This window comes from Hyaena hyaena, unplaced genomic scaffold (genome assembly GCF_003009895.1).
Source record: "Hyaena hyaena isolate Hyena2069 unplaced genomic scaffold, ASM300989v1 scaffold_72, whole genome shotgun sequence".
Taxonomy (NCBI): domain Eukaryota; kingdom Metazoa; phylum Chordata; class Mammalia; order Carnivora; family Hyaenidae; genus Hyaena; species Hyaena hyaena.
In genome coordinates, this window is record NW_024080703.1 from 3,951,149 (window position 1) to 3,974,180 (window position 23,032).

At 44.3% G+C, this 23,032-nt stretch overlaps 1 protein-coding gene across 1 annotated transcript in view; it reads left to right on the forward strand.

Annotated features, from left to right (window-relative positions):
• NEBL (nebulette) overlaps nt 1-23,032 on the forward strand; it is a 370,210-nt gene that overhangs the window by 128,012 nt on the left and 219,166 nt on the right. The window contains exon 3 of the mRNA XM_039233071.1: nt 3,124-3,208. Within this exon, the coding sequence (XP_039089002.1) occupies nt 3,124-3,208 (85 nt within the window). The remainder of the gene's footprint in view (nt 1-3,123; nt 3,209-23,032) is intronic.

Below are 23,032 nucleotides of genomic sequence, written 5' to 3' on the forward strand. Positions count from 1 at the left end.
TGTGCTAAATTGTTATTTTAGCTTTAAATTATATCAAGGCATAGCTGCTACGTTTGGAAGTCCAGTGAAGTTCAGCTGTCCGAGACTGAAGTACAGATATTTCAGAACATACCAAAACCGTCCATCCAGCTTCCCTTGTAAGCACTGTTCAGAAGTAGCCCTCAGGGGTGCAGATGACACAAAAGCAGTGACTCCAGGGTGCAGAGAGGGACGAACCTTCTGGGCTATGGCCTCTTCCCTTGAAAAAAAAATACTCTTTATTTTTTAAACTTTATTTATTTGTTTTGAGAGAGAGAGAGAGAGAGCAAGTGAGGGAGGGGCAGAGCGAGAGGGGGAGAGAGAGAATCCCAAGTAGGCTCCATGCTGTCTGCACAGAGCTATTGCAGGGCTCGAACTCACGACCCTGGGATCATGACCTGAGCTGAAATCAAGAGTCAGACCCTTAACCAAATGAGCCACCCAGGCGCCCTAATAGTCTTGTTTTGATGAACATCTTAAACAAACGTGACTGTCTAGGCTCTTGGTCTGAATTAGAAGTTGGAAACCAGAAGGGAAGGAGACCATGCGAGCCTGAGGGCTGTGTGGGAGAAGTGATCTTTTGACGGTCCAGAAGTCATTCACGCACCATGGTTTCCTATGATTTAGGCCACCCCAACCTTGGTAGGCTTTGAAAGCACTAGTGCTTTACGTCGTGCTCTGTTGATATCTATTAGGTGACCCTAAGTTATCATCACACAATTTAAATGAGGTCTGTATATGCTCTAAGAAGGCAGGAAAATTACGTGAAGGTTTTCGAAGGATGTTAATTAAAGTAGTTCAAATGCATGCAACAGTCATGGGGTTTTAACTGTATTTTAATTGAATCTATACTTCTATGGAACATTTAGTTCCTGAAGAATCCTGGAAAAATGAGGCAATGATGTATATTTTCCTGCCATGAGTTTGACTCCACAGGGCTACAGAATATTTGTAATCCTCGTTTCAGAAGTGCTAGTGTTTTTGGTAGGACACACAGAGTTTATTTGCACTGACAAGAGATGATTCCATCTGCCTTCCTGTCAGCAACGGGATGCTGGAAAGAACCCTCTACAAGGAGAGTAGAGTTCAAAATAGCGAGGTGGAGAGGACTTCCGAGAAACCACCGGAAGAGACGCAGGGTGGACACCACTCATGAGAGGGGCCAGGGAAGGGGCTCTTTGAGGGACAGCTCTGAGCACCGTAGCTTTTGTGGTGGTAGAGTCACAGCAGCTAGCCATACACCCTCCGTGCCAGCCAAGTGTGGGGAGGAGGCAGCCATGAATCGGTATCTGTAGCCTTACCCGCACAGGGGAGCAGATGCCCTCCCTTCACCACTAGGAGGGCTGTGTGTTTGCATGTATGTGACTATCTATTACCTAACATGGTGAAGCTCTCCTATAGCTTGATCATATACTTGGGCCATAAGGCTGATTGTTATCTCCGCCTCTCTCCTACCTTTCTTCCCTTCTTCTTTCCACAAATATTTACACATATTACTGTAGTCATATTATGAGCCAGACACTGGTAGGTGCTGAATGTGCTCTGACAAGGGACAAGGTGGCCTGTTCTTGCTACCGTAGAACTTTGCTTATACTGTGAGACAGAGACATGTCAATAGGTGCGTGCGGATGAACGTGATAAGGATGAGAATGGGAAGGACCCCTGGGAGGCGGGAAGTAGTGCCTGGAAAAAAAGCTTCTAAGACAAGACCTAGGCGATAAAGAGGAGTCAGCCAGAGCAGCAGGGTGTGAGGAGGGATGAATGTTCTGGGCCAGGAGAGCAGCGGGTAGGGGAAGAGGTGGAGGGAAGGGTGAGCTCTGTGGGTGGAGCATGGCGAGGGAGCAGGAAGGCTTCAGAGGGTGATCATGGAACCTCGGAGGACAGGAGACTGGACTGTATTCTCAGGTCAATGGGAAGACATGAATGGTTTTACTTAGAGGAGCGATGGAATCAGATGGGCATTTTCGAATGTTGGCTTTGGCATCCTGGATCAGAAGGGCAAGACTGGCAGACATTCTAGTTACCCAAAAGGACAACGTGGCCTATCATGAAAAATGCAGTGGAGATGGAAAGATGTAAATCTATCCAGGGCATATTTAGGAGACAGAATCAATAGACTTGGTGATTGAGTGATTGACTGTGTGAGGAGGCAAGATTATCCCCTGGCTTCTGGGTTGGTCAACAGGGCACTTATAAATGAAAGAGTTAATAAGAGGGGCGTGCTTGTCTTGGGGTGGGTTGGGGTGGGGTGTTGGACAGCTGGGTTTCAGACTGGTTGAGTTTATGGTGGGTGTGGAGCATACACAAGAGGAAATGCCAGGGTATCTGAGATCTAGGAGGGAACTAGATTTGGGAGTAATCGGCATATGTGTAGAGATTACCCACAGTGGTGAGAGTCACTGAACTCACCCAGGTGATCACCCAGATGTAGATCACTCTGAAAAGAGAAGAAGCCCATGTTAGAACCCCAAAGGGGGAAGGGCAAACAGAGAGGAACGCAAAGGAGACAGAGAAGGGACAGCCGGAGGGGGAGAAGCCAGTCCAGCAGTGTAGTGTGAGGTGACAGAGAAACCAAGAGGGAGGACCTTTCCAGATGGAGCAGCAGTCAACCAAGAGGAAGACAGAAAGATGGCTGTTGCATGTGTCCCCAGGAAGTCCTTCTGACTTTGACCAGAGAAACTTCTGGAAGCAGGAGGTAGAAGCCAGAATGCATGGTGCTGAGGCGAGAGTTGGAGAGGAGATAAGCAGGGACAGTGAGTTGAGGCCTCTTTGTAAGGAAGTTTGGCTGAAGGAGAAACAAGAGTCTGGCTCCACAGGCTAGACTAGTGTGTGGTTGGAGGGAGAGGTAATAAAAGGTAGAAGAGCCTTGAGCATATGGGAAGCAGCTGACAGAGTAGAGAAGCTGAGACTGAGATTTCAGGGCATGGTGGGTAGCTGGTGATGGAGATGTTGGGACCCAGAATAATGATACAGAGATGGCCTCAGCCGAGGGGACAGAGGCACCTCTTTCCACTTAATGGGAGGGAAGGATAAAGCAACTGATGTTAAAGCATTGCTTTGCAATGTAATATTTTAATTATGTTCTCTTGAAAAATTTCTCCACAGGCACTACCCAAAGCAGTCCTTCACCACAGTGGCAGATACACCTGAAAATCTTCGCCTGAAACAGCAAAGTGAATTGCAAAGTCAGGTAACTTCTCGAAAGCCTATTTTTGTTACCTCGGTACTAAACATTAGTCCCAAGGCCACTCTTCTGAGATTTCATCATTGTTCTGTTCACGCCCGGTCACCGGCCAGTGTGGATGGAGACCGAAGGCAGGTCCGGGAAGGCATTTCCGGCGAAAGTGCTGGAAACATCTCTTTTCTTCCCGGTCTTGGATCCCCCTGACGTTCCCGGTTCTGTTATTCACACGGGACTCGGGCAACTAAATGAGTTCTGGTCAGAGTAAGTGTTTCCCAACAATATTGATTTATTTGGTCCTAAATATTTAAAAACATTTTATAAATAGCTTTTCCACACCGCATATGTAGGGGAAAGAAGAGGTGTTAACTTGACCCAGTTGCAGTGCGTGTGGGGCTAACACCCTGTCTGTGTATCTCACACCAGCCACTAGCTTTGTTTTCATCCTGTCACGTTATTCCTATTTCTTTCATATGTCACACTGACAGCATGAACAGAGAGTAGAACACCACAGTTGGCTCCCACTCAACCATTTTGGATGCAGACTTGCCTTCAATATGGTGAGACACACTGGTGAAGACTGGGATTTAAATGCGGTATTTTCTGCAGGGACACCCGATCTCTTAGGAAACACAGGAAGCTCTCTTTCGGAGTTATCCTGCCTGCCACACGGTGGGAAGATGGCAAACAATTGCAGTGGAGCCCTTTGGTCAACCATGCAGCCAGATGACCCCAAGGAGCGGGGGAGGGAAGGCTGAGTCTGGCCCCTCCCTGTTGCTGTCCATTGGTTGGGACGTGGGCCAGCCACTCGATTCCTTTACAGATTCCACTCTGTAAAGCGAGACTGTCTATCCATCTATCTTATCCTGTCTACCTGTCATGGATGGCCGTGGGGATCAGATAGGTCGTGAGGTGTGAAAGCATTTTGTTTGTTTTTTATTTTTTTTAATGCTTATTTAATTTTGAGAAAGAGAGACAGAGTACCAGCGGGGGAGGGACAGAGAGAGACGGAGACACAGAATCTGAAACCGGCTCCAGGCTCTGAGCTGTCAGCACAGAGCCCGACGCTGGGCTCGAACTCACGAACTGTGAGATCATGACCTGAGCCGAAGTCGAATGCTTAACAACTGAGCCACCCAGGTGCCCAAATGAGAGCATTTTGAAAGCTAACAGATTATATGACCATGAAGGCTTATTGTTTTTACCATGGTCCCCGAAAATCCTCGATATGCACAAAAGAAGAATTGCAGAATTTGCAAAGTAAAGAGGTACCTGGCTTACGTGCTTTGGAAATGTCAGTCGTGGCCATTCTAAGTGAGAGGAGTCAGCTCTGGGTTTTCGTGGGTCTAATTATCTCTGTGCAAGTTTATGTGATTCCCTCCACGCTCCTTCTGTGGGTCTTGGGACCACTTCTCAGTCCAGTTAGTTGGGGGAGATAGAACCGAAAGTAGAGTTTGCTGTCGGTTAACAGCACCAGGAAGACTTGGTTGGCAGTTCGTTTTTGGTTCTGTAAAATGCTAATTCCTGTGTGCTAAGCCATTAGTTCAAAAAATTGAGCGCTGGCCAAAGAGAGGCGGTGTTGACGAGCCGGCAAGAACACCCCGGCTCGTTCACACTGTGGAGGGTGCCAGGGCTTGGCTCCGGGCTGTGCAGATCCAATATGCCTTTCTTCTCATCAAGTTAGGATTAATTAGATAATTCTGGAGAAGTACTTCGAGCACATTGGAAAACAGAACTAAATCAAGCAATCAAATATTTGTTTCTTGCCTATTACATGTCCTTGTTCTGTGGAGAAGAATTCATAATTAGTTCATCTTCCCTTCGCAGAGCTCACAGGGTATGTGAGGAAGCAAGACTAACATCCCCCACCCCCACCCCTGCCAGAACATCTATCTTTAATTTACAGTAAGGATTCCGAAAGGGAGGGAGGAGTACAAATTGGACCAGTGTCTCATTCCTGCCAGAGGTGGGATTTGAGTGGAGCCCTGAAGATTGAGAAAGGATCGGATATAAACTCTTGTCTCCTTCCTTGGAAGGCACCCTGCTCCCTGTGGGTTCAATTAGTGGTGATAGGTGCCTTGAGCTGGGCCCAGGAACAAGCATTTCGGGTTTTCCTGTCGCGTGCCTGGTTCTGGAAAGGCAAGGAGAAAAAGGAGCTCACTGTTTTACGAAAGGCTGCAAACTTCAGAAGGTACCGATAGAGTGGTGGCATGGGGCTGATAGAGGAATGCGCAAAGCACCGTGGGGTCTTGAAGCAGTGGGTCGGTGAAGGCGTCAGCTTTTCTTTAAGGTTTTGTTCCAGTGCCATCTCTGGGGAGAAACGTTGGACTTCGTCAGACAGCTAGTTTGGGGGAAATCAACTCAATTCAAGAAACACGTACTGACTAGGTACTATTGCAATGAACTGTGCGGGGCACTGGGTATTTGAAAGCCGTCATCATCATTTGAAGGCTAGATTCTGGGCACAGAACTTTACATGTATTGTTCCATTTAATCTCAAACAGCCCCATGGGACAGGTATTTATGATTATTATCCCTATTTAGATGAAGCGCTCCACCTTTCAAGACTTAGATAACTTGTCCTTGCAAACTTAGTAAGGAGTGGAACTTGGAACAGAACCTACATTTTGTGAACCCCCATTATCCACACCCTTAACTGGGGCTCTGGTCCTTTGACTCAGGGGGCGCTCGGAAAGGAGATCTGCAAGCAAATAGTCGCAGTACAACATGGTCACGTGGCTTATGCAAAGGTACTTTTTTGCATAAAGTGCAAAAGTCACACCAAGGAAGAAGTCCTCCTCCTCCTCGTTATTAGCAGCCATATTTTTCTGGGTGACAAATGAAAATACTTCTGTAAGAGCATTTCTGCTTTTGTAAAGGCATAGCAAGGGGTCTACCACATGGTAACACTCATGCATGGCAATGGATTTAATTTCAGCGTATTAAATAGCTTGCTTCTGCGGCGGGGCATTACCTTAGCGTGTGGACATCAGGAATTCTGAACAGCTCAACCGATTTGGTGGAAAATGGACTATTATTAGGATTTTATTGTTTATAATAATTTGCGATACTAAATGAGTCAAGTCTGCTCCTAACTCCCAAGTTTGGAGATTCTGAAATCCTCTTTGCACATTGTGTGGTTAAAACTAGTTCTTTTGTTTCAGCTCATTAGCTTACCAAATGAGCCAAATGGAGGAAAAACAAAAACGAGATTTTGGTTGAACCTAAGCAGTTATTTATAGAGACACATTGTGATCTTCTCCCTTTTCTTCCTTTATCTTTTTTGTTCTTCCTTTCTGAGAGGGTTGTAGACACTGCCAACATCTGTTTTTTTCCCCGAGTTTAAACCCTCTTAAGCTTTTTTGTTTTTGTTTTTGTTTTTGAGATTCATATTAGGTGCCTGATTGTCATAATAAAGTGATGAGAAATATTGGAGAATAAACTAGCAGACCATGAGTTAGTTTTTCAGAGCTGGTTAGTTTTTCAGCATTGGTTTCCAGGCTCCTCCCCCTGGCACACCGCTGGTGGGTTGGTTGGGTAGCAGCTGACTGTGGTGGACAGGGGTCAGGGACTTGCCCTGGAAACAGGCAGTCGAGTTTGTGGGGAGAGAGTGGAGGAAGGACTTCCATCATCACTTAATTCCCTTTTCATCACAGATCACAGGATGGATGGCTTCAAAGAAATAGCGTACACAGTGGTTCGGCGCCCCCTGGGCCCCCACTGACCCCCTCTACAAGGAGCACAAGTCAGGCTCTACTTGCAGTGGTATTAGTGACATTATACTTCACCGGTGGGGCGTCAGGCTTTCACTGCTGCAAGCCTCCGGACGGGACAGTATCCTGGTCCTATAGAAAGTGAGCTGGGGGTTGAAAAGTCCCACCTTATAAACTGAACTGGAACACAAACTCTTTGGAAGTTGTGAAATCCCTAAAGTTTAAAAACTTAAGTGACATGAGGGGCGCCTGGGTGGCTCACTCGATTAAGCGTCCAACTCTTGGTTTCGGCTCCCGTCATGATCTCACGATTTCGTGAGTTTGAGCCCCGGTTCAGGTCATGATCTCCCGATTTTGTGAGTTCAAGCCCTGGTTCGTGTCATGATCTCCCGATTTTGTGAGTTTGAGCCCTGGTTCAGGTCATGATCTCAGGATTTTGAGTTTGAGCCTTGCATTGAGCTTGTGCTGACAATGTGGAGCCTTCTTGGGACTCTCTCTCTCCCCCTCTCTCTGCCCCTCCCCCCACTCACACTGTCTCTGTCTCTTTCTCAAAATAAATAAATAAACTTAAAAAAACCCAAAAAACCTTAAGTGACATGAGAAGCCCCTTAGGATAAACATTTTCTTGATGGATTATTTTAATTGTATGTTGTACCAAACATGACCTTTTATCAGGCTGTGTAGCATCCTCTTTCTGGAAGAAAGGGCATGGACATTCTGAGTGCCCAGCTCGGGGGCTGACTTCTGAAAGCTATGGAAAAGGTCGTTCAATGGCACACAGAGGGGAAGCTCCGGTAGAAGGAGAACGAAGTAGAGGGCGTGTGGCAGATGTTGAGAGGTGGCCCAACCCCGTTCTCTGGCCGCCTGCCTGCTTCTCATCTCCCCACTCCCAGGGTCCGGGGGACTGTCTTAGGAAACCCCGGCCTTCTGTGGGGCACAGATCTGAGAAGCACCGCTCAACGTAAAATGTTAGCCGCATCCCTGCTTTGTTGTTTATGTGATTGGCTTAGCTGTTTGCAATCATGCTGAAAATAATAGAGATTTGGGGCTCAGTGTGTTCTTAAATGGAGTGTGTGTAATTTACGAGTGCCGATAAGATGAAAGATTGAAAATGATTATGGAGAGAATACAAATCATTCTGGAACCTTTGAGTCTTCATTTTGTAATCTGTGCTGATTCTTTTTTAATCTTCCATGTCTCCGCGGAGGCATAAAGCGCATGGTTCAGAGGGAATACAATATATGAGAGCAGGAAGGGTGAGAAGGGAATGTATTTTTTTTTAAACAGGGAACATAATAGTTAAACGTCTTTGTGGGGGAGATGAAGACACGTGTTTGATAGAAACCTCTGGAAGCTCGAGGAGGTGGTAGTGTGGCATGCTTTCTCTTGCTCCAGCTTGCCCTTGGCAACTTTCTGGACCTTCTCATTCTATAGTTGCATTTCTGGAGGGTTTTTCTCTCAGTTATCTCCCGTCTAACTGTCCAGTCAGGTATTAGCTAACTGCTTAAAGCAGACGCCTGTCAGGTGATGCTGATAGAGTGTCACTGAAGACTGACTTCCTTCAAAGCAAGGAGTCTCTGACTTGGGAACCCCAGTAGCCATTGAAAGACTATTTGGGAGGTCATTGGATAGCGTCTTCTGTAGGCTTCAGATCCCCTCCCGAGGGACCCCACCCAGCTAATAAATCTGACCTGAATTCATTGGCCACTGAGCACCAATCATAGGCCACACTGGGGACCCTGTAGTGAGCAGAGTCCGGATAAAGTCCTTACCCTCAGGCGATCTGTGGTTTAGTCGGGGACAGGATGGTAATAAAATATTAATAGACGTGGGTAAAATGGCAGCCAGGCAAGACCTGCAGGGAGGGCTGGGTGCATTTTAATTACGTTTTAAAACATTTTCAGGGAGTCCGAGGCCTGAGTACTTTTCTGCAGACAGGTGCATCACGGGTCTCAGTCTGGTCTGCTGCATCCTTGACTGGCCGTGGACCCTGTTTCTAAATGCGTATCATTTTTTCTTTCTTGTTTCCATTTCTGGAACTTAGCGGACAGCGGACTCTCCTTTTGCTCTTTGCCGGGTCCTCTCCTCATCCCTTATCCCATCTGACAACGTGAGACTTCTGAAGCCCAAGATTGTCCCCCTAGATAGTGACTGTTGGTAATTCTTGTATTCCACTAAACTTGGACGAGAAGGCTTTCATACGTGCCTCTTCACTTTTCGTTTTCTTTGAACTGAATTTTGGCAGCTTTTTAGTTCCCGTCTTCTGATTCTTCACCATTTGCTGCTGTCTTCCGATCCTATGGTGGTGCTGTCTCCTTCCCGCAAGTAGCACGGTCTCATGGGTGGAAAGGTGAAAGTTAGCAGGGAGAAGCTTCAGTGTGTTCCTTTGCAGGGTTTCGAGGCAGCAAGGCTGATGAGAGATTATGTTTCACATGTAGGAAGGGATGAATGTGAGTAAGAACTTCAAAGGAGAAATATTAATTCACTTGATGTGGCGCATTTCTCCCAGGGAGCTTAGAGTGCTGTGCAGATGTTAACTCTAACCCTGGCAATTTCCCTTAAGTCAGATTGTTTTTGTATTTTGCTTCTGGATAAAATGATGTAAGGGACAAAAATGTCAGCAGTGAGAGACGGCGAAATAACCCAACATGTTTTGATTTGCTGCGTCAGGCTGGGGTTTTCAAGCTTTTCATCACAGGGGCTTGGCCTTCTACCCCTCACCCTCTGGAAATGACCCATATACTTTCCATCTGGTCTCCGAATCCTGGCATCATGGCTCTTTGGTGTGCTCCTGGCTCATCCTGTCTCCCTTTTTTTTTTTTTTTTTTTTTTTTTTTTTTTTTTTTTTTTTTTTTTTTTTTTAATATTTTTATTTATTTCTAGGAGAGAGAGAGAGACAGCATGAGCAGGGGAGGGTCAGAGAGAGAGGGAGATACAGACTCTGAAATAAGCTCCAGGCTCTGAGCTGGCAGCCAGCACAGAGCCCGAAGCGGGGCTCGAACCCACGAACCGCGAGATCATGACCTAAGCGAAAGTCGGACGCTTAACCGACTAAGCCACCCAGGCGCCCCAATCCTGTCTCCCTTTTGATCATTCCCGCAGCTCACGGTAGAGGCTGTGAGTTCTGAACTTTGGGTGGCCAGGTTATAGGCTGTTTGTTGTTATTCCTCAGGCCAGAATCAGATTATTGGTCCTTTAATTGAGCATTTGAATATATAGCCTATCAATTTTGTGGTTATGGGGTCATACAGCAGCCATGATGAAGCGATTATTTTAGCAATATGAAATCAGGGTGTTTTTCATCATTCTCTTGTATAAATCATGTTCTGCCACACCACCTCACATTTATGGGTCCAGAGAAAGGTGAAGAGTGAACCCCATTTTGAGAAGGGATAAATTATGGTCCCATGTGAAGAGGACTGTCCATCCCTCTTTTGGCCATGGTAGAGTGTAGGAAGAAGGTAGAAAAATCAGAGTCTGAAACAGGACCTCGCTGCCCATCCTGGCTGAAGTCTCCGGGAGGGAAGATGGGGGGAGGGAGGGCCTGGTTAGCAGGCGGAGGGAAGGAGAGAAAGAAGCAGAGAAGACCACCTTAAAAGACATACTCCCAACTTCTTCCCACCCAATGAGTCTTCACAGCGGGGTGGGCACGGAGAGAACCTGGATTTTGTTTCCCAGCGTCTCAGTCTCTCCTGTGGCGTGGAAGGTGATGGAAGTCCCAGTGCACCTTGCAGAGGGATGCTGAGGTTACTTGCTGGGGAGGGAGCTACCACTCTAGGAACAGTGTGTCCTTGGAGCCAGGGGTGGCTTCCACAGGCAGAGGATGGTAGTAAGACCCCGGTGAGGAGAGACCGATCGGCAGGCAATACCACCAAGCTTTTTCTGAGCCAAGGGAAGAATATACCATGATGTCACCACGCACAGTCTTCAGTGGATGCCAGTGACCAAGAGAACAAGGAGATGTCACTATGGCCAAAGGAGTTAGAGGAGAGAAAGAGAGGATGTGAACATGGATTTAAGACTTCCCTCTTTCTTCACTGGGAAGTCATTGAAGCCCTCCCTGCTCACACCCGCTTCAACGCCATATTGGAGCAGAGACAGGAAGCAAGAGGAAGTCTGAACATACCTAAGTTGTTTAAATCATTGAATGGGTTTGGTTTAATGGCTGAGACTAAAGTTAGTTCCTCCTACTTTAATGTGAGGGGGACTCGTGAGGAATCGCAGAGCAGCTGTAGGAAATACACCTTTATTTTGTATCTGAATACATTGAACTTAGATTGCTAACCTTTGGCTTTTTTGGTAAAATATAACACTAGGCAGAGAGATCTGGTTTCAAGGGGGCGCCTGGGTGGCTCAGTCAATTAAGTGTCTGACTCTTGATCTTGGCTCAGGTCCTGAGCTCACGGTTTGTGGGTTCACGCCCCATCTTGGGCTCTGCACTGACATGTGGAGCCTGCCTGGAACTCTCTTTCTCCCCCCCCCCCAATAAACTTGAAAAAAGAAAACGAGATCTGGGTTTGAGTCCTGCCTCTGCCACTAAGTGTGACTTTGGGTGCCACTGACCTTTGACTTTTTCAGGACTTAAAATACTGGGTTGTACTAGATGATTTTTAAAAATTCCCTCCAGACATCCAGATGGCCAACAGACACATGAAACGATGCTCAGCATCCCTCCTAATCAGGGAAATACAAATCAAAACCACACTGAGATACCACCTCAAGCCAGTCAGAGTGGCTAAAATGAGCAAATCAGAGAACTCTAGATGCTGGCGAGGATGTGGAGAAACGGGCACCCTCCTACACTGTTGGTGGGAATGTAAACGGGTACAGCCCCTCTGGAAAACAGTGTGGAGGTTCCTCAGGAAACTTAACAATAGAACTCCCCTATGACCCAGCAATAGCACTGCTAGGAATTTACCCAAGGGATACAGAAATGCTGAGGCATAGGAGCACATGGACCCCAATGTTCATAGCAGCACTCTCCACAATAGCTAAAACATGGAAAGAGCCTAAGTGTCCATCAACAGATGAATGGATCAAGAAGATGTGGTTTATCTATACCATGGAATACTACATGGCAATGAGAAAAAATGAAATCTGGCCATGTGTAGCAACATGGATGGACCTTGAGGGTGTTATGCTGAGCGAAATAAGTCCGGCAGAGAAGGACAAATATCATATGATTGCACGTAGAGGAGGATTAGGGGGAACTTGACGGAGGAACAAGGGGGAGAAGAAGGGCAGAAATGGTGGGGGAAAGGGAGAGAGGCAAACCATGAGAGACTCTTGAATGCTGACAAAAACTGAGGACGGATGGATGTGGGGGGGAGGGGGGGATGGGCATGGAGGACACTTGTGGGGATGAGCACTGAGTGTTATGTGGAAACTAATTTGACAATAAACTATTTGTAAAAAAAAAAATAAAAATAAAAAAAAAATAAATAAAAATTCCCTCCAGTTATAATGATCTTGACTGTAGTCCAAAAATGTTCTGCAATAACATCTCAGGTTAGCCAAGATGAAAAGAACTTAAAGAAAAAGAATTGCCATTCCTTTTTGTCTGGCAAAATAATAATTGTCAGACCTTCCATTTCATTTGACTATTCCTCTAAAAGCTCATTCCCCAGACTAGTCGCATATATTGGCTGATGGTCATATGTCCGAGAAAGTTGATGGGCATATCAGTTTCCCATTGGAAGATATGTCTAATTGTGCACTAGACATGCTTAAAATAACAGAGGAAAGAAAAGACAAAAATAGCTACAGTCATAACATCCATCCACTGATAGCAACTAGTGTCATCTTCAGGTCTGTTTCTCACATTTTCTATGTAGAAGTAACTAGAATAACTGCAAATATTAGTGTACTTTTAGGAAGTGTCTTAGTTATTTTAGCTCGCTTCCTTTATGCTTTATTTTAAATTGTTTTCTTGGATGGTTTTGATTATGTCATAGCTATTGGATGTTAAAAATTGGTGTTTTCTCAGTACAGTGTTATTTGCTTTTTACTACTCCCTTGCCCTTTACTTTTTATTTTTATTTTCTTTTGAGAGAGTGTGAAGGGAAAAAGGAAGAGAGAATGAGTGGGAGAGAGCAGCAGAGAAAGAGGGAGACAGAGGCTCCAAAGCAGACTCTGAGCCGACAGGAGAGAGCCTGATGTGGTCCTTGAACCCATGAACCATGAGATCATGATGTGAGCCAGAATCGGACGCTTAACCGATTGGGCCCCTCCAGTGCCCTTGATTGTACTCTTATAATGGAGTATTTCTCATTACAGTGTCTGAAGAGAACAATTAGAAGAATTTCTCTCCCTTCCTTTACCCCTTCCCTGCCTCTCTTTTGATTTTTGGTGAAGTCAAGAGTCAGGATGATGGTAAATCAGAAATGAAGTTAACACAAATTTGATCCTAACTAGTATGGAAAGACTGGCCTCCTTTTGACCGACTTGCTGTGTTTCCATATATGTGGAATTGTTTTTACTTCAGGGGAATCTATAATCTGCAAAAAGCTGCTAAGGGAAATCTAGTAAACATCTTCAGCTACAGATTTACCTTCCCAAGCACATTGTGCTTTTAGACACCAAACAACTAAATATACCAAATTTTACATTTTTACTTAAACTAAAGAAGTAAAGGATAGTGAAGCCAGGGATCCTAACCTATTTTTAAACAACCAATCTTAGGTCATTATACACTTTTTTTCATTATCTCTAAAATAGCTATAATGCTGATAAATCATTAAAATTAAAACTAAAATAAATCTTAACTGTGTTTCTCCTTTTGCACAGAGAACATATCTTCACAAGATTTGCTTGGGAGCCAAGGCTCTGAAACTTTTCACTCTGGCATATTTTACTTTCTACAGGGCACCCCTTAATATGTATATAAACTATTATGTATAATGTGTATAAAATGTATATGTATACTGCATATGTGTATATGTATATACATGCATATAATGTACACATATATAATATGTGTGCACATACATATGAATGCAATAGACATATATATTCATACTTCTGCATACATATATGCATAGACATAAAAGTATATGATAATATAATAAAGTTAACTTGGAAAGATAATGTTCAGAAACTAGTCTCTTTGAAAACCTGAAAGGCTGAGAAAACATGAAGTGTTGTTTCTCTTTTGTTATCAGTGGCTAACTAAGCATGATTTAATTCACTGCCGGTCACTGAAACACCTATATCATTGCAATCTTAGTTCCCATCATGTAAATTAGCTTTCCTGTGTCTTTCAGTCACTCCATATGTTTTAAGAAAGAGCTATACTGGAAGAGTGTAACAGAGATAGAATTATTTCTGGAAGTGAGGTACTGAGATCGTTTGCAAAATATTGCCCATTCCACAGGACAGACCACTCATTTCACAGCATAACAGGCAGAAACACAACGAAAGCTTTTACCCGTTTTGGTTGGCTTTACTTACTCTATCTGTAGTATATTAATTAACTTAATTTTTTAAATACCTGTTTCATCTTTGTCCCTTGTTTCAGATTTTAAACTAGAGTCTAGAGATTTATTAGTTTAGTGGTTATTATTTGATGACCATGCTAAACAATTGTCAGGATTATATTACAGCATTTGATGATAAGGGTGATAATGCATGAAATGAAGGAGGAACGATTGAAAGCAATTTTATGAAAATCAGGAGTTCATAAGAATGAAGAATTAGACACTTTCTTGAGAGGTAGACTGATGCCTTTCTAATTATTTCTTGCCATTAACCACAAATCAAGAAAAATCATGCTATTCTTGATTTCAAACCTTTTACTAGCAAAGAAGTCTCATTTAAGGACTTAACTATATTTCTTGTAAGTACTTTATTTAAAGTTTATTTATTTTGAGAGAGAGAGAGAGAAAGCAGAAGAGGGGCAGAGAGAGAGGGGAGAGAGAATTGCAAGCAGGCTCTGCGCTGTCAGCGCAGATAGAGCCTGACATGGGGCTTGGTCTCAGGAACCGTGAGATCATGATCTGAGCCGAAGTCAAGAGTCAGACACTTAACTGACTGAGCCGCTCAGGGGCCCCTGTAATTTCATTTTATATAAAGCTGTTTCAATTGCTTCTTGGTTCCATGTATGCTTACTGAATACCTCCTTTGAACAGACACTGCTGGCGCTCAGGGTGAGGGGGTGTGGGGAGAAGCCAGCAGCCATGGGGGAAAAGAAGCGAGTAGAGACATAATTCTGAGCTTGGAGGGTTTATTGGGTCTCCTCAAAAGATCTCCCAAATCCTGTAAACCGTTACTTTTTTCTGTTTGCCATTTAGCTTTCTCCTCTCATTTTCTACTGAAATGTTTACTCCTTTGAATGGAAGCCCGGTATGACTTTCCCTTTACGCGGATCAAATACCAACTGCTCTGAGAAACAATATACTAGAGAAGAAATGACCTTTTGTCTGGTTTTGGAAATAGCTCTCTCTGTCTTTTGTTTCCCAGCACCATGTTGCCCCCCACCCCCTTTTGTTTTTTAGCACCCACACCCTTTTGTAAACTATTTGTAGAGCTTGCTTCTTCTTAAAATAATGTGGATGAAAAATGTTTTTGATTGCTTCATGAATACCGGAAACCTTCACCAATAAAATCCCCTCCCTCCCTTTTTTTTTTTTGGTTGTCATCAAGAGAATTAAATAATATCATCAGCAATACCCAGCCCTCCTGTTATCCTCCAGACTCCGGAGGAGAGGCTCCTAACCCTTTTTTGGGTCAGAGGCCCCTTTGGAAATTTGATGAAAGCCATTGAACTTTTCCTTTGAATAAGGTACAAAGGCAAAAATATGCCAAGTTTAGAATATAATTGCAGGGAGTTCATGGGAGAGGGAAGGCCGTTGGAGTCCCAAGCTTCAGGGGGAGTGGCCTGACCGGCCAAGGGGAGGAAGAAGGTGGCTGAGCTTTAGGAAGCTTCAACAGAGAAGAGGGGATTGTCACGGAAGGATTGTGCGTTCCCTGGCTTCGAGGCACAATTTTATTTTATCTTGATTGAGAGAGTAGTTGTTTTGGAAATGTGAAATGTTATTGCCTTAAAAAAAAAGCTATCTATAGACACTTGTTGAAACTTATGATATATATCCTCGTGAATCCAGTAGTTCTAGAGATTCTCCTGGGAATCTACCGTAGAAACAAAATCCTCAGCGTGGAAGGCGTATGTACGAGGGTGTCTAAGACAGCATTGCTGGTAGTAGCAAAAAGCAGGAAGCATAGTGAATGCCCATCAACAAGGTGATAGGAGAATAAATTGTGATAGTCCGTACCCTAGGATATCATCTGGCCATTAGAAAGAAGGAAATAGAGACCTACTAGATGCCTTGTAGGATGTCCATGTGGTATTTGTTCAATGAGAAATACAGATAAAAGCGTATTAATTCCAAAGCTTTCCCTGCATCCATGTGTATGCATATCTGTGTCTGAACTTGCATTTGTCTGACTAAGATGATATGTGTAGGGAGAAAAATGGGGACTAATATATACTAGCTGTATATACACTGGTTCTTGGGACTATTGATGGTGAGCCAAACAAAGGGGAAAGAGGTTGCAAAAATTTAAAAAAAAGTATATGATGACATTAATATGTTTATGTGTAGTCATATATATACACATACACAGTTGTATATGTAACTGTTTAATTGTATATATATATATCTATAATCTTATATGCATGTATATATATGTATATACATATATATATACACACACATAACTGTATATATGTATATGCGTGGGTAGACGTAAAAAGAAAGAAAACAGTGACTTAGAACCATATTTGCTGATACGCCCTTGACATTACGTTCTTTTACGTCTTTCACACTGGTTGACACTTGAACTTTTTAGTTCAGTGTGGTGGGACTTCCTTGGCCCATTTGGCCAGCCTGGGATCTCCCTGCTGACTTGCTACATGAGTTTCCTGTGGCTTATGGCTCTAAAGTTATTTGGTCTTTTAACAAATGCTTGTTGGATGTCTGTTTCTTGTGTGTGCTAGGTTTTGTGCTGGGGAGTACTAACCCGTGTGTGTGTGTATTGTACGTGTGTGTGCATGTATGTGTATGCATGTGTAGGTATGCTCACGTGTGTATATGTGCACGTGGGTAGGTGTGTATGTAAGTATGCAGGTGTGTGCATGTTTGTGTAGGTGTGTGTGTGTGTGTGCATGTTTGTGTAGGTGTGTATATATGTGTGCACATGTGCGTATAGGTGAATGTGTGCATGTATGTGTGTATGTGCCTGTGCGCGTCTGTGGTGTGTAGGAGTGTATGTGCATGTGTGTAGGCGTGGGTGTGTCGGTGTGTGTAGTTGTGTGTATATGGACATGGGGATGCATGTGTGTAGGTATTGTCTCTATGTATATGTATTAAAATGTGTGCCTATATTTGTGTACGTGTGTATATATGTGTGTATGTGTGTAGGTATGTGTAGGCATGTATGTGTGTAGGTGTGTATACGTGAGTGTGTCTGTGTCTGTATAGATGTGTATATATGTGTGTATGTGCATATGCCTATGTTTATAGGTGTATAGGTGTGCATGTACATGTGTTAGTGTGCACATGCATGTGTGTAGGTGTGTGTATGTGTATGTGTGCATGTGCACATATGTGTAGCTGTGTGTGTTTGTGTGTGCATGTCAGGGACGGTTTGCGCTGCATTTGAGCTTCCTCCCCTGTGTGTTACATTTGTGTTACTTGGTCGTGGGTGTGTAAGATGGAGAGCATAGGTGCTGCCCTCATGTCGGTAAGAACCTAAGAATTTGTTTGGAGTAAGGTCTTGATCTTCCTGGTTTTGCTTGGTTAAATGTCTTATTGCCTAATCCTCCACCTTTTCTTTAGAAATGCCAAAAGACCTCGAGGGAGGATAGAACTGAAAAGATTTTACAGGAAAAAGAAGTGTGAGGTGCTTCCTGTGTCACAGTTACCTGGTGAAATTGTTGAAGACACTCACTTATAGGCCTGGCCCCAGATCCAGTAAGTGGGAGTCCAGAAATCTGCCCTCTTCCCACATCATCCTTATACAGGTTAATTTTGACAGCTAGTTCCATCAAATTTCATTTCAAAAATGAACCCTTCTGGCAACCCCCTCCCCCCCCAAGAATTTTACCAAGACTTTTCCATATCTTTGAGCTCCTTTTCTGCATGGTTGTGGAAGGAAGTTGGTTCACATTCACTGATTTCTCATCCTGCCACTTTTTCAGGATCCTTGGACAGGCTTTTGAAAACTTACCCCATTGCTCAGTTCCTTGTCAAGGGAATACAGATAAGAGGAGGGATGCTGTGATGAGTTTTTAAGACATTTAGGTATTTGACTCAGCAGATGGTCTTCTAATTTTTTTTCTAATATTAAAACAGCTTTTTATTTCATCTTTTTGTTCATTAGCAGTGCCTTTATTTTAGAAGAGGTTTTATCAAGAGATAACTTTTTCAGGCAATATCATCACTACCAAACATATACAGTTTCATTTGGAATGTGAATAAATCAGTGTAGGTCAGAAAGGGGCTAGAATGAAGAATCAACAGTCTGATGGTCAAATGCACATGTGTTTAATGTAACATACATATGAATACATATGAATAAGAGAGTAAATATATACATATGAATAAGAAAATTACAGGTTATAATGATTTCATTGCTTGTAACTATGGGAGTCAAATCAGAATGCATACATTTTTGGGAATTCTTGATTCTTTGGACCATTTTTGGACTATTTGTAAACATCCTAATAGAGACAAATGCTGAAAATGTTTTTTAAGATAGCTAAGATTTATTCCCTTTCCCACGTTTCTTCTCCAACCCTTTTATCTGAAATGTCAGAATAATTGAAGCAAAGGTTAGTTCACACGGTAAGAACTATGTGACCATGTTTCTACATCGCTCATGTGATTATACCTGTGTAGACAACAACCTTCGTGCTATTCAGATTAAAGGCCCTAGGAACCTTTTATCTCCACAGCAGGATATATACACCCAGAGTCGATGCAGGAAACCCGTGACATCATCCCTCAATCAATAATCATCGATTGAGTAGAGTTGGTTTCAGAGCCATCTATTAGATACCACGAGGGATACAGAAAGAAGAGTCATCGTTTCTGTCTTTGAAGAACAATCTAGTTCAGAAAGTAGTTCAAATGTGCATGTTATGACATGGTGCCTTAACAAAAGCTCTTTGCAACACTTACTAGGGAAACCAACATGAAAGGAATGGTCGTGAGACAGGGGAGGTGCTGAGCAGCGGAGGCGTGAGTTGGCAGAGAGGCAATTGAACGGGACCAAGACACGAGGCAGGCATGAGCATGGTCCATCCAGAGAGTTCCATCCGGAAAGTGTCAGCAGGACTGTGTGGCCAGTCAGTCAGCAGAGTCGGGTGGGAAACAAATCTGATTAACTGACTTTTACAGGTTTTGTTTTCTGTTTTCTCTGCCTTTGTTATTTTAGAAATTCACTTGTATCATAAAGTTCAAATATCACTGAAGAGATCTTTGACAGGGTAAAAATGTTCTACAGTTTAGGATAACATGGTAGGCTTTTGCGCAGTAGGTGCTAAATAAGTGCTAGGTGACTAAATTCTGGTGTTTATCTGCAGTTCCAGGAGATATATTTTTCCTGCATGGGACACAAACTCTGCTATAATTACTCGTGAATAATTTTTTATGACTTGTGTTAGTAAGACTATTGTAAAGTAACATTTATTAAATATTGTTTTATATATTTTTTTAATGTTTACTTACTTTTGAGAGAGAGAGAGAGAGAGAGGGAGACAGAGCATGAGTGGGGGAGGGGCAGAGAGAGGGGGAGACACAGAATCCAAATAGGCTCCAGGCTCCCAGCTGTTAGCACAGAGCCAGACACGGGACTTGAACTCACGAACCACGTGATCATGACCTGAGCTGAAGTTGGACGCTTAACCAACTGAGCCAGCCAGGTGTCCATGTAAAATAACGTTTAAAAGAACAATGTTTCATCAACATAAAAGAAACTCCTTCTTTCCCACATCAGAGAGATTTCTGTCTCATCCCAAACATACCTACTTCTTTTTGGAGGTTAGCTTTTATCCTGAGCAAATACATAGTTAGAAAAACCCACTAACCAAACAAATCACCTTGATTTCTACCTACCAAAAAAAAGAGCTGGCTTAATTTTTTTTTTCTCGTGCCTGTTTTTTAAGATCAATTCATCTATGAGAAATGGTTACATTAGAAAAAGTAGAGAACCCATTTGGATATTTGGTGAGTGGGTGCAGAGAATGGGTATATTACATTGCTATCTAAGAGCCTTTTCTGTTGGGAAACAAGGCATATGACTGAAAAAGGAACAGAAAGATTTAGTTTTGAAGGAGCGTGTTGACTTGCCGATGATTTGCCAAGGAAGTTATCTGCTCGCATGTGGGGTGTGGAAAGTCAGTCACCTCCTAAATACTGACATCTGGGCTTTACCGAGAGTCATATTATTTTTCTGGGTTTTCATTTATCTGGTGGATCTGTGATAATGTGTACTATCCTGTAAATCACTTGCTCTGGTAGACAGGAAATGGTCCACCTTACAGCATGGAAGAGCCCAGTGAGTTCCGTGTCTGTGTGACACAGGCACCCACTCCACTTCGTACGTGCCAGTCTTCCTCGTGTGACAAGTCCCCACTCTCCCCGTGGAGCGTAGCAGCCAGGCAGTTTCAGCTGGCTGGCTTGAGTGGGGTAGGACTCTGTATCCAGGCGTGAAGGTAGACGGGCTTTGTCTCGACACCTTCCATCTCTCTGACATCTTGCCTGCTACCTTCGGGAGAGAAAGTGGGCTTCGTAGGAGTTATTAAGAGGGTGCTTTATTGGCTGTCCGCCTCTCCTCTGTGCTTCCTGTCCTTGTCCTCTGCCCTCGGCTCCCAGTGTGGACATTCATGACCATTTGAACCCTGCCTCCCTTCTCTACCTTCATTGTACTTGGTTTCCGTGCAGCACATCAACTTTATTCCAGATCGTTGTCAGTCTCTCCAATGGCTGAACACCCAGAAAGACCAGAGATACTTTTTAAAAATGTTTGTTTATTTTTGAGAGAGAGCGACAGAGCAGGGGAGGGCAGAGAGAGAGAGAGAGAGGGAGACAGAGGATACGAAGTGGGCTCCCCGCTGACAGCAGACAACCCGAGGTGGGGCTTGAGCTCACGAACCACGAGATCATGACCTGGAGCCAAAGTTGGATGCTTAACCATCTGAGCCACCCAGGAGACCCAAGACTAGAGATGTTTTATCTGGTGTCTTCTACACCCTGCAAAGCTTTTGCTGACTTACATCCATTTCGGGATATGACTTTCCTGTTTCAGAGGCTTCCTTTCTGTTTACAACAAGCATTTAACCCTTCCATCTCCAAACCGCATTCATTCAGAGTTTAGATCTAAACAGATTTGAAGCCCACTTGATTTTCGTATGCAAATACTTCACTCCCTCCTTTGCAAGTGCTGGTGTCTGTTCAGTCCGTTACACAAGAATGGCATCTCTTTCTGCACACACTTCTGCTGTTTGCGGAGGCCCAGCATCCTGCGACCCTGTGTAGACCGGGAAGGTGGCGAGCTTTGTTTATGCCAGGAAGAGTCATTCCTGACTGGGAACGTAAGTAAAACCAGAATCCCCCTGTCATGCGGCATTGGGTCCTGGGCCAAACCACCTGCTCCAGCTGTAGCTCAGGGCCCCCTGCGTGGCCGTTTACGTGGGTCCTGCTAGGGCCACCCAACACTTCACAGCAGAAGCTAATCAATCCGTTGTGGGGGCCACAGTCCCCTTCGGCCCCGTCTGCCTGCCCTTCCCCTTCCCCTTCCCCTCTGCCTCATGGCCCAAGTCCTCTCTGAGCCAAAGGCTCAGCGATGATGAAGATGGTGACACCATCCCAGGCGGGCATCCGGCACATAACAGTTCATGGCTGCAGTTAGAGCTTAATTTTCCCAAACCTTTCATCAGGGAGGAAGCGCTTTATAGTAAATGACTGCATTGCTTGGAGTCATCTGCCGTGTAGCCTTCATTATATTTCTTAGTCATTATGGCGTGCATCACGTGGTCTTTTCTCAAACATCAGCCTGCTGAACCAACGATGAAATTGCATTTCTTTGAATTAGAGCACAGATTATGATGGGGGAAAAAGACATTAAAGGGGAACCGTTCATGTTTATGTTTGAATAGATGTGAAAAGCTACACGGCCTCAGAGGCAGTTAAAAGAAAGCCGGGGAGGGGACAAGGCCCCATCGTCCCTCGCCGCCTGAGACGTTGTCTCGGGTGAGTGGGGGTAAAACACTGACTTTTCAAATCCTGACCACAGTCAGTTTGGCGGGTACCTCTTGGAAGTCTGGCGTCCCCGAGAGTTCTGATTGATGTCTCAAGGCTCAAACACACGTTAGGCAATTCATGAATGACTATTGACATAAACTGGAAAAGTCTACGCAGAGGGGTCCCCAGCCCCCTTTTTTCTTGCCTGCAAACTTGAGCTTCCCTGTCGTTCTCATATGGTAAAAGTCAGCCGTAGGACTGGGGACGTTTGGGTGCTGTTGGCGGGGGTAAATGAAGCGAATGGGAAAGGGAAGTATTGCTGACGTGGGCTTATTGACTTGGCTCTGACTGCGGGAGTCCCCCGACTGGGACACGCGGCGTGTTGGCTGGCTCCAGACCCTGTTGTGAGTGGGATACACCTGTCCTGTCTCTCCTGAAATCTCACTCTTGCCACCATCCTGACCTGTAAACCGGGCAGATACCGGTCACCCAGTGGAAAGTGAAAGGATGGAATTAAGTGACTTAATTGGGACTGGCTCTGAACTCAGATTGTGGTTTTTTAAAAAAAAATTTTAAACATTTTATTTATTTTTGAAAGACAGAGAGAGACAGAGCATGAGCAGGGGAGGGGCAGAGAGAGAAGGAGACACAGAATCTGAAGCAGGCTCCAGGCTCTGAGCTGTCAGCACAGAGCCCGATGCGGGGCGTGAGCCCTCGAACCTCAAGGCCATGAGATGAGCCAAAGTTGGAGGCTTAATCAACTGAGCCACCAAGGCACCCCAGATTGTGGCTGTTATAGGTATCTGAGCCGACCTCTCTCCGTGTGCTCAAAGCACTTGAATATGCAGAAAGGATAGTATGATTGCTGTGTGCTTTAT